Here is a 12,451-nt window from a genome sequence, read left to right as displayed (position 1 = left end):
TACATCGAACTCACCTGGGAGCTTTTTCAAATTAAACACCTTTTCCCCATAAAACGGGAGTGGGGGAAAGGAATGGTTTGGCTCATTTTCAAAAATTTCCTCAGATATTTATATATATAATATATATTATATATATTTATATATATTTTTATGTTTTATATATGTAGAGAGAGAGAGAGAGACTGTGATGCTTTTTTTACCTTGAACCCCTTTAAGAATAATAATAGATACAAAGTATGTATTTATTTATATATACATATAAATAATATATAAAAATATAATATTATATATACAATATAATATATAATAATACATATAAAGTATGTATTTATTTATACATATAAAGTATATATTTCTTTTGTTCCCCGTTGCCCCCATAGTTTGAACAAGAGCAAAAATTATATAATAATATAGTTATCTTGGAATAACCTTATTAAGCAAAAACAAAAATTAGTGTGTTCAGAAGTTTTTGAAGTGAACTTAGAGAAGACTGCTTAACAGATACTTTGTTTTCTTCTAGATAAATTTCTCAGTTGTATTCTCATCTTAGAAAAGTACTCATAAATTTTCCTGAAAGCTTTTGAATATGGCTAATCATCTTGCTTTAATTTCTTATTAATATCAAAAGACTTCTCAAAGCAGTTACTACTATGGGTTTTATGTGATTGTCCCGGGAATGCTAATGTTAAATGAAATACTAAAGAGAGAACTATTGAACTCCTTAACTTCTCAACCTGATGCTTTCAAATCAGACTGGAGTATGAAAGAATAGTGGAATGAGAACACCATTGCTTGTTCAAGTCTTCATTTTGTTGTCACTGTTGATGAGCTTTTAGAAGTTAGAGACATTTGAGAATTAGAGTTAGAATTGTTGTCATTCTAATTTATGACATGTGACTCAAGCTAAGTATTTAATAGAAATAAGGCCTTAATTTCTAAGCTATTTATTCACTTGACAAATGAATATTTTATTGCAGAAAATCTCCTTGGAGGTTTTCAGAATTTTAGGGGGAATGTCTTTTTTTTTTTTTTTTTTAATAATTAGACACTTAAATATGGTTTTATATTTGGAAAAACATTTTTTCAAATTCCTAATAACATTAAAGAGAACGAGATTTTTGTTTATCAGAAGTGTCATGACCGGGGGGAGGTGCCTGGGTAGAAGTGCCTGGGTAGCTCAGTTCGTTAAGCATCTGCCTTCAGCTTGGGTCATGATCTCAGAGTTCTGGGATCGAGCCCTGTATTGGGCTCTCCACTCAGCAACTAGTCTGTTTCTCACTTTCCCTCTGTGATCTCTCTCTCTTTTGCTCTCTCTCAAATAAATAAAATCTTAAAAAAAAAAAAAAGTGTCATGGAATTAAAAGGTTGTACTTTGTAGGTTGTGTATTTTAGTGCAGTATGAACTGATTTCTGTTTTGGGACATCTGTGTAGTATAACACTTCTGTTCAGTTTCAGATAGCTGCCTCCCTCAGTCTCATCAATGCACACTGAAGCAGGACTGAGGTGTTATTGAGAACACAGATAATAAATGGGAGGCTACAGTAGATGCTGCTATTCTGATGACAGATATCAAGTTGCTTGTAACACAGGCTAAGTAGAAAATTCAAAGCAACTTCATTAAGTCTAATTTGTAAAACAGACTTTGAAAAATTTCCCAAGTTTGTATTTATTTAATTTAGCCTCAATTTAAGGAAATTAAACATTTGTAACATTGCAAGTTACCTTTTGCGATTGACTAAGCAAATAATTTTGATTGTCTCTGAGTGGTTGCAATCCATGTGAACTTAAGTTTTTTCTTCTAACATAACAACTCTTAATTTTCAATATTTCATTATTTCTGTATTTCATTAAGCTACAGTTTTTGAATAAAATTACCTGTTAGAATGGTAGAATTACTGAGTTAAAAATCTTTGGAAGAGTTTTTGTTTTTTAAGTAGAATAATGTCCAGGTTTCTGCATTCTCCCTAGTAATGTTTTTAGTTTCAATAATCAGTTTTTTATATATATAAATATTTAAAGACAGTGGTTAGATATAAATATTTTGTATTATTAAATTGTCCTCCTTTTCTTGGAATTGTGTAAGGATACACAATATTCTATTGTTAGTAAAATTGAAGTCCAAGGTAATTTTAAATTTGGTGTTCTTGGTAATTCATAAATAATTAATTTTGACTTAGCAGCCCTTTCTTTCCTTCCTTCTTCCCTCCCTTCCTTTTCTTTCTTCTTTTTTCTTTTCTTTTTCAGGACAGCACCCTTGTGCTCAGGATAACGGTGGCTGTTCACATATTTGTCTTGTAAAAGGAGATGGTACTACAAGGTGCTCTTGTCCCATGCACTTGGTTCTGCTTCAAGATGAGCTATCATGCGGAGGTAAATATGTTATTTTCTTGTGCAGGTAACCTGTTCTGTGACTTAATCTAGCATTCTGTGATTTGGCAATGAAGTTTCTCTTTCTCCTAACTTGATTAGTCACTTATATTCCATTCATCTGTACTATTCTAGCCTTTTGGGTTACTTTGAGAGTGAATCGATCCATCATGATGGGTAGCACATAACCTAATCTTGGGACTAAGTTGGAAGTGCCCTTATTTGGGGGGAAATTAATCTTGTGAATAAATGTATTTCCTAATAATAAAGTAGCTTTTTTCACCCCAGAGAGTAAAAAAATGAACTAATTCTACTCCTATAATCTCCATCTACTGAATTCTAGATTCTACAAAGTTTATGTATCATTGCTGGGATATATCCAGTGAAAAGAACATTCTTTTATTCACATCTATAGGTAGTTCCCTATTGTTTTTACTTATTTACCTAGCCAAAAAAAAATTTTTTTTTAATATCACTCTAATAATATGATATGGTAGTGAAACTGGTTCAATCACTCATGAGAGCATAACAAATTGGTACATTCCTTTGTTAAAGCATAGTGTGGTAGCATCAAATAACATAATAATATTCACTCCTTTAATTCAGAAATTCTCCTCTTGGCAATAATTCTAAGTTAATTCAATTGAAGGGAAAAGACTGTTCTCTACAGTGGCAGTTTACAGATTGAAAGCCATTTAATTTCTAATGATAGGAAAAGGAAGTAAAATAACTGAGTTTATATAGCTGTTAAACATTATGACCATAAACTCATGTAAAAAATATAGCCAAATTTGGCTTAAGTAGAAAAAAAATTTTTTTACATGTTTCTCTATGATGACAACTGCATAAAGTACATACGTCTGTGAACAAAGATTGGTTTATACATTCAAAATATAGAATTGTTAATAAGATGGTATTATAAGAATATTTTATTCTAACTTTACTTTTATAAAAAAGTAAATAATGTATTGCGTAGCAGCTGTGAGGCACTCTGCTTGGACTGTAGGAGATTTGAAGATCTTTGAGATAGAGCATTTAGTTTAGTTGGGGAGAGCAACTATATGCATGGTAAACATTAAGCTCTGGTACTTGATGTGTCTTTCCACAAAATAGCAAGTGTTGCACAATAATATGAATGTACTTAGTGCCACTGAACTGTATACTTGAAAGTGGTTAAAATAGTAAAGGTTGGGGCCCCTGGGTGGCACAGTCAGCTGCCTTCAGCTCAGGTCATGGAAGTTGAGTCCTACATTGGGCTCTCTGCTCCACGGGGAGGCTGCTTCTCTCTCTCCCTCTCCCTACTGCTCCCCCTGCCTGTGCTCTCTTTCTGTCAATTAAATAAATAAAATCTTTTAAAAAATTAGTAAACTTTGTCACATATATTTTACCACAATAAAAAAAAATTAGCAAGTATTTCCATATCAAGGTCCTAGGTTGTTACTGTAATAAGGCAAATCTTAGAAAAATTACCTTTATGTAATGGTAACATAGATAAAACTGAGTCAAGGATATCATCTTCCACTTAGAAAATGTCTTTAGAGGGCTCCTGGGTGGCTCAGTGGGTTAAGCCGCTGCCTTCGGCTCAGGTCATGATCTCAGGGTCCTGGGATCGAGTCCCGCATCAGGCTCTCTGCTCAGCAGGGAGCCTGCTTCCCTCTCTCTCTCTGCCTCCCTCTCTGCCTACTTGTGATCTCTCTCTCTGTCAAATAAATAAATAAAATCTTTTAAAAAAAAAATTAAAAAGAATTATAAAAAAAAAAAGAAAATGTCTTTTAAAAGACCTTTGCCTTTTTTCTTCACATTTAGTGAGTATTTTAAATGCATGTATTAAATTTTTTTAAAAATATATGTATTAAAATAATGGAGCCTTTTAGTAAATGTGTTACCAACACTCAAACCAGGATATACAGTGTTGTCATTAAAAAAAAAGAACCCTGGTATCCTTCCATAGCCACTTCTTTTCTAGAAGTAACCACTATTCTGATTTTTATCCCCATAATTGAGCTTTTCCTGTTCTTGAACTTTATGTAGGAATCATGGCATATGTTATTTTTTTTAAGATTTTATTTATTTGACAGATTACAAGTAGGCAGAGAGGCAGGTGGGGTGGGGGGGTATGGGGGGGGTGGTTAGGGAAGCAGGCTCCCTGCTGAGCAGAGAGCCCAATGCAGGGCTCAATCCCAGGACTCTGGGATCATGACCTGAGCTGAAGGCGACGGCTTCAACCCATTGAGCCACCCAGGTGCCCCATATGTATTCTTTTTGTGTCTGATTCTATTACTTAAGATTTTGAGATTTAGCCATATAGAGGAGTGTATCAGTAATTTGTTTCTTTTTATTACTGAGTAGTGTTTCATTGTAAAAATATACCACAGTTTATTCTGTTGAGGGACATTTTAATTGTTTTGTTTTTTGGTTCTGAAGAATAAAACTGCAGGGGCGCCTAGGTGGCTCAGTCAGTTTGAGGGTTTGCCTTTGGCTCGGGTCATGATCTCGGGATTCTAGATGGAGCCCCACCACATCAGGCTCCCTGCTCAGTGGGGAGTCTGCTTCTCCCTCTACCTCTCCCGCTGGCTTGTGCTCTCTTGCTCACTCTCAAATAAATCTTAAAAAAAAATTTTTTTTAATTAAAAAAATAATAAAACTGCAGTCAGTGTTTGTGTATAAGATTTTTTTTGTTGTGGTGGCTGGCTGGCTAAGTTGGTGGAGTGTGTGACTCTTGATCGTGGGGTTGGTGAGTTGGAGCCCCACGTTGGATATGGAGATTATAAAAAATCTTTGGGGGGCACCTGTGTAGCTCAGTAGGTTAAGCATCTGCCTTCAGCTCAGGTCTGGCTCAGTAGGTTAAGTGTCTGCCTTCAGCCCAGGTCATGATCCCAGGGTCCTGTGATCGAGTCCTGCATCAGGCTCCCTGCTTAACAGGGAGTCTGCTTTTCCCTCTCCCTCTGCCAGTTCCCCTGCTGTACTTGTGCTCTCTGTCTGTCAAGTAAATAAATAAAATATTTAAGAAATGAAATAAAACCTTTTCTAAAAAAAGATTTTTGGGGGGTGGGGAGGGCACCTGGGTGACTCAGTCAACCAGTTAAACATCTACCTTTGGCTAAGGTCATAATCCCAGGGTTGGTTTCCCTGCTTTTCCCTCTGCCTGCTGCTCCCCCTAGTTGTGCTCATCCTCTCTCTGTCTCTGTCAAATAAATACATAAAATCTTTTTTTTTAAAAGGTTTTTTTTTTGTTTTTTGTTTTGTTTTTGTAATTTAATGTTGTTTTTACTGTGGAGGCAAATGAAATACAGAATCTTAATTCATCTGCCTGACCTTCAGGATGTGTTTTCATTTGAGCCTGTCTTACCTATCCATTGCCTTTTGTATCTCACTTTATTTTTGTTTGGCTATTTAGAGTTTGATGATTACTGTTGCATGTCCTGTTTTGCTTTACCTCAGTGGACTTACTTGTGGTATTCCAGAGTTTTTTGTTTTTTTTTTTTTTCCTTTTTTCATGCCATCCTAAATCTTAGTTATATTTATCAAGGAGCATCTACTCATGATCTTTTTTTTTTTTTTTTTTAAGATTTTATTTATTTATTTGACAGAGATCACAAGTAGGCAGAGAGAGAGGAGGAAGCAGGTTCCCTGCTGAGCAGAGAGCCCGATGCGGGGCTTGATCCCAGGACCCTGAGATCATGACCCGAGCCGAAGGCAGAGACCCAACCCACTGAACCACCCAGGCGCCCCTCCTCATGATCTTTAAACTTTCACTAGCCATTATTGTTCTCCTATGTCTCTGAATTGTAGCACTGTTTACCACAGTTTGCCCAATATGCAAGTCAGAGTGATGTTTTGTGTTATATTAACGAGTCTCTTCCTAGCCCCAATCAAATTAAAAGTTCTTTAAAAATATGGACCATAGGGCGCCGGGTGGCTCAGTGGTTTAAGCCGCTGCCTTCGGCTCAGGTCATGATCTCGGGGTCCTGGGATCGAGTCCCGCATCGGGCTCTCTGCTCGGCAGGGAGCCTGCTTCCCTCTCACTCTCTCTGCCTGCCTCTCTGCCTACTTGTATCTCTCTCTGTCAAATAAATAAATAAAATCTTAAAAAAAAAAAAAATATGGACCATATATTTTACCTATTTTTATCTCCACATGATCTCTTATAATGCTGAATACGTAATGGGCTCAAATTCCCTCTCTAAATACTATCTCAAATACCCCATGCAAACTGTTCACCTGTGATTTGCAGTATTCTCCATTTTAAAAATAAAAGGTTTGGGGCACCTGGGTGCTTCATTTGGTTAAGCATCCAACTCTTGGTTTCTGCTCAGGTCACGGTCTTGCAGTTGTGAGATTGAGCCCCACTTCAGACTCTGCTCAGTGTGGAGTCTGCTTCAGATTCTCTCTCCTCTCTCCCACTCTCTCTCTCAAACAAGTAAATAAAATCTTTTAAAAAATGATAAAAGGTTTTCCGATCCATAGTCAGGTTAATAAAGTTAGGTTATCTAGTAAATTTACTAACAGGTTTCTTTTTTTTTTTTTTTTTTTAAATTTTTATTTATTTGACAGAGATCACAAGCAGGCAGAGAGGCAGGCAGAGAGAGAGGGGGAAGCAGGCTCCCTTCTGAGCGGAGAGCCCGATGTGGGTCTCGATCCCAGGACTCTGAGATCATGACCTGAGCCGAAGGCAGAGGCTTTAACCCACTGAGCCACACAGGCGCCCCTACTAACAGGTTTTTAAATGAAGTCAGCACGGCTGTGCTATAATAATAACGGCAGTGGGCTAAAACTTAGGAGACTGCCCTTCTGGTCCTATCTTTTATTTTTTAATTATCACTTGTTTATAGGAAGCTCTGTGAGCTTGGGCAGTCACTTAGCCTCTCTGAGCCTCAGTATCCTCATTTGCAGAAGGAAATTGGGCTTGAATGGGAATTCTCAGAGTGACCTCAGCAACTTTTACATTTTAAAAAATTATTGAGGACCCCAAACACCTTTTGTTTGCATAGGTTATGTTTACCTATATTTAGTGGTTGAAATTAAAACCAAGAACATTAAAAAATTAAAAATAATAATAAACCCTTACATGTTCTCAAGTTAAACCTGTTAAAGTTGGCTATATTTTCTGAAGCAAAATAATTTTAGTGTAAATTCTGTAAATCTCTTCAGCGGTGGCAGGATTCTCATGTCTGTTTCTGCATTCAGTCTGTTATAATATGTGATTTGGGTTGAAATACATAAGGAAATTTAGCCTCATACAGAAGTGTAGTTGGTGAACAGAGAGCTATAGTAATAGTCTTTTCAAATAATATTGCATATATCTTGAATTCTGTACTAGATATTGCAAGTGGTAGTTTTCTGTAGGTTAAGTTGCTGTATCGAATTTGAAACCATATTAATTTTTTATAATCTCATATTAAAATCCATTGATCTGTTTTGTGCTCTGAAGGATATTTTACCCAGGCATGATTTTGTAACTTTACACCATGGTCATTTGGAAATACTAGAATTCCAATCAGAAATTCCAGATCTTCAGATTTTAAACAATATAAAAAATCACATGTTTATATCACCACCAATCTCATTAGAAAAAACTTTTTTAAGTAGGGGGAATCTGTCAGGCTTGCAGTGTTGGATACAGGTTTTCCAAAATTATAATTTCTGATTGAAAGCTCCAGTGTTATAATATGTTGCAAAAGTACAGTGATGTTTGCCATTGTTTTCCTTGAAGTAACAGGCTCACTAATTCATTTTTTATTTAAATTCAATTAATTAGCATATAATGTATTATTAGTTTCAGTGGTAGAGGTCAGTGATCCATCAGTCTTGTATAACACCCAGTGCTCATTACATCACTTGCCCTCCTTAATGTCCAGCTCCCAGTTACTCCATTCTCCTACTCCCTCCCTTCCAGGAACCCTCAGGTTGTTTCCTGTGATTAGGAGTCTCTTATGGTTTGTCTCCCTCTTCAATTTCATCTCATTTTATTTTTTCCCTTTATTCTCATATGATCCTCTGTTTTGTTTCTTAAATTCCACATATGAGTGACATCATTTGATATTGTCTTTCTCTGATGGACTTATTTCACTTAGCATAATACCCTTCAGTTCAGTCTACATCATTGCACATGACAAGATTTCATTTTTTTTTTTTAAGATTTTATTTTTTATTTATTTATTTGACAGAGAGAGAGAGATCACAAGTAGACAGAGAGGCAGGCAGAGAGAGAGAGAGGGAAACAGGCTCCTTGCTGAGCAGAGAGCCCGATGCGGGGCTCGATCCCAGGACCCTGAGATCGTGACCTGAGCCGAAGGCAGCAGCTTAACCCAATGAGCCACCCAGGCGCCCCAAGATTTCATTTTTTTGACAGCTGAGTAGTATTCCATAGTATGTATATATACCACATCTTCTTTATTCATCTGTCACTGGACGTATGGGCTCTTTCCACAGCTTGGCTATTGTGGACATTGCTGCTATAAACATTGGGGTGCATGTGTGCCTTTGGATCCCTACATTTGTATCTTTGGGGTAAATACCCAGTAGTGCAATTGTTGGGTCATAGAGTAGCTCTATTTCAACTTTCTGAGGAACCTCCATATTGCTTTTCAGAGTGACTGCACCAGCTTGCATTCCCATCAACAGTTTAAAAAGGTTCCCCTTTCTCTGCATCCTAGCCACAACATCTGTCATTTCCTGACTTGTTCATTTTAGGCATTCTGGCTGGTGTGAGGTGGTGTCTCATTGTGATTTTCATTTGTATATTTCCCTGATGCTGAGTGATGTTGAGCACTTTTTCATGTTGGCAGTTTGTATGTCTGTGAAAAAATGTCTGTTTATGTCTTCTGCCCATTTCTTGATTGGATTATTTGTTCATTGGGTATTGAATTTGATAAGTTCTTTAAATATTTTGGATACTAGGCCTTTATTTGATAAGACATCTGCAAATATCTTCTCCCATTCTGTTGGTTGTCTTTTGGTTTTATGAACTCTTTCTGTTGTTGTGCAAAAGCTTTTTATCTTGATGAAGTCCCAGTAGTTCATTTTTGCCTTTGTTTCCCTTGCCTTTGGGATAAGTCTAGCAAGAATTTGCTGCAGTTCAGGTCACAGAGGTTGTTATCTGTCTTCTCCTCTAGGATGTTGATGGATTCCTGTCTCATATTTAGGTCTTTCCTCATTTTGAGTCTATTTTTGTGTAAGGAATAAGGAAATGGTCCAGTTTCATTCTGCATGTGGCTGTCCAATTTTCTGAACACCATTTGTTGAAGAGACCATCTTTTTTCCATGGGATATTCTTTCCTGCATTGTCAAACGTTAGTTGACCATTGAGTTGAGGGTGCATTTCTGGGTTCTGTATTCTGTTACATTGATCTTTGCATTTCTGTTTGTGCCAGTACCACACTGTCTTGATGATTACAACCTTGTAATAGAGCTTTAAGTCTGGAATTGTGATGCCATCTACTTTGGTTTTCTTTTTCAACTTTTCTTTGTCCATTCAGGGTCTTTTCTGGTTCCTTCCAAATTTTAGGATTATTTTTTCCAGCTCTGATGGTATTTTGTTAGGGATTGTATTGAATATGTAGATGGCTGTGGCTAGCACAGACATTTTAACAATATTTGTTCTACAATTCATGAGGATGGAACATTTTTCCATTTCTTTGTGTCTTGCTCAATTTCTTTCATGAGCATTCTATAGTTTTTTGAGTATAGATCCTTTGCCTCTTTGGTTAGACTTATTCCTAGGTATCTTATGGTTTGGGGAGAAGTTGTAAATGGGATCAAGTCCTTAATTTTTCTTTCCTCTGTCTCATTGTTAGTATAGAGAAATGCAGCTGGTTTCTGTGCATTGATTTTATATCATGCCACTTCGCTGAATTCTTTTATGAGTTTTAATAATTCTGGGGTAGAGTCTTGGGTTTTCCACATAGAATATCATGTCATCTGGGGAGAATGAGGGGTTGACTTCTTCTTTGCCAATTCAAATGCCTTTTATTTATTTTTGTTGTCTGATTGCTGAGGCTAGCACTTCCAGTACTAGGTCGAACAACAATGGTGATAGTGGACTTCCCTGCCTTGCTCCTGACCTAAGGGGAAAAGCTCTTACTTTTCCCCATTGAGAATGATACTCACTGTGGGCTTTTGTAATATTGAGGTATGTTCCCTCTGTTCCTACACTGTGAAGAGTTTCAATTAAAAAAGGATGCTGTACTTTGTCAGATGCTTTTTCTGTATCTATTTAAAAAATCATATGGTTTTTGTCTTTTATTAACATAATCATCACATTGCTTGATTTGTGGATGTTGAACCACCCTTGCAGCCCAGGAATAAATCCCACTTGGTCATGGTGAATAATCCTTTTAATGCACTGTTGAATCCTCACCTGGTGTCTTGGTGAGAATTTTTGTGTCCATGTTCATCAGAGATATTGGTCTGTAACTCTCCCTTTTGGTGGGGTCTTTGTCTGGCTTAAGGATCAAGGCAATGCTGCCATTATAGAACGAGTTTGAAAGCTTTCCTTCCATTTCTATTTTTTGAAACAGTTTCAGAAGAATAAGTATTAATTCTTCTTGAAATGTTTGGTAGAATTCCCCTGGGAAGCCATCTGGCCCTGGATTCTTCGTTTGTTTTTTATTTGTTTTTTTTTTTTTTTTTTAGAGATTTTGATTGCTGCTTCAATTTCCTTGCTGGTTATGTATCTGTTCAGATTTTCTTTTTCTTCCTGTTTCAGTATTGGTAGTTTGTACATCTCTAGGAATGCATCTGTTTCTTCCAGATTGCCAATTTGTTGGCATATAATTACTCATAATATGTTCTTAAAATTGTTTGTATTTCTTCAATGTTGGTCATGATCTCTCCTCTTGCATTCATGATTTTCTTTATTTGGGTCCCTTCTCTTTTCTTTGTGATAAGTCTGGCCAGGGGTTTATCAATGTTATTAAGTCTTTCAAAGAATCAACTTCTAGTTTCATTGATCTTTTTTTACTGTTCTTTTGGTTTCTATTTGATTGATTTCTGCTCTAAGCTTTATTATTTCTCTTCTCCTGCTGGGTTTAGACATACTTACTGTTCTTTCTCCAGTCCTTTAGGTGTGAGGTTATGTTGTGTATTTGAGACCTTTCTTGAGTAAAGTTACAATGCTATATATTTCCCTCTTAGGAACACCTTTGCTGTGTCCCAAAGGTTTTGAACAGTTATGTTTTCATTTTCATTTGTTTCCATGCATTTTTAAAATTCTTCTTTAATTTCCTGGTTGACCCATTCATTCTTTAGTAGGATGCTCTTTAGCCTCCCTATATTTGAGTTCTTTCCAACTTTCCTCTTGTGATGGAGTTCAAGTTTCAAAACATCATTGTCCGAAAATATGCAGGGAATGATCCCAGTCTTTTGGTACCAGTTGAGACCTGATTTGTGACCCAGTACATGATCTCTTCTGACGAATGTTCCATGTGCACCTGAGAAGAATGTGTATTCGTTTGCTTTGAGATGGAATGTTCTGAATATATCTGTGAAGTCCATCTAGTCCAGTGTGTCATTCAGAGCCCTTGTTTCCTTGTTGATCTTCTACTTAGATAATCTGTCCGTTGCAGTAAAATGGGGTGTTGATGTCCCCTACTATTATTGTATTATTATCAATGTGTTTCTTTAATTTTATCAGTTGATTTATTTAATTGGCTGCTCCCCTGTTAGGGGCATAAATATTTACAATTGTTATATCTTCTTGTTGGATAGACCCTTTAGTTATGATATAGTGTCCCTCATCATCTCTCATTACCATTTCTGGTTTAAAATCTAATTTGTCTGATGTAAGGATTGCCACCCAGCTTTCTTTTGATGTCCATTAGCATGATAAATGGTTTTCTGTCCTCTGAGTTTAAATCTGGAGATGTCTTTGGGCCTAAAATGAGTCTCTTGCAGACAGCATATCAGTGGTCTTGCTTTTTTTCCAAACTGATACTCTGTATCTTTTGATTGGGGCATTTAGCCCATTTACCATTCAGAGTAACTATTGAAAAATATGAATTTAGTGCCATTGTATTATCTGTAAAGTCACTATTTCTTTACATTGTCTCTGTTCCTTTCGGGCTCTCTCTTCACTTACGGAAT

At 36.4% G+C, this 12,451-nt stretch overlaps 1 protein-coding gene across 1 annotated transcript in view; it reads left to right on the top strand.

Annotated features, from left to right (window-relative positions):
• Nucleotides 1-12,451, top strand: part of LRP6 (LDL receptor related protein 6) — a 175,962-nt gene that overhangs the window by 142,818 nt on the left and 20,693 nt on the right. The window contains exon 17 of the mRNA XM_046011596.1: nucleotides 2,246-2,371. Coding sequence (XP_045867552.1) covers nucleotides 2,246-2,371 — 126 coding nt within the window. The remainder of the gene's footprint in view (nucleotides 1-2,245; nucleotides 2,372-12,451) is intronic.

Source organism: Meles meles, chromosome 7 (assembly GCF_922984935.1).
Source record: "Meles meles chromosome 7, mMelMel3.1 paternal haplotype, whole genome shotgun sequence".
NCBI classification, from domain to species: Eukaryota; Metazoa; Chordata; class Mammalia; order Carnivora; family Mustelidae; genus Meles; species Meles meles.
This window is presented reverse-complemented; position numbering and strand designations above follow the sequence as displayed.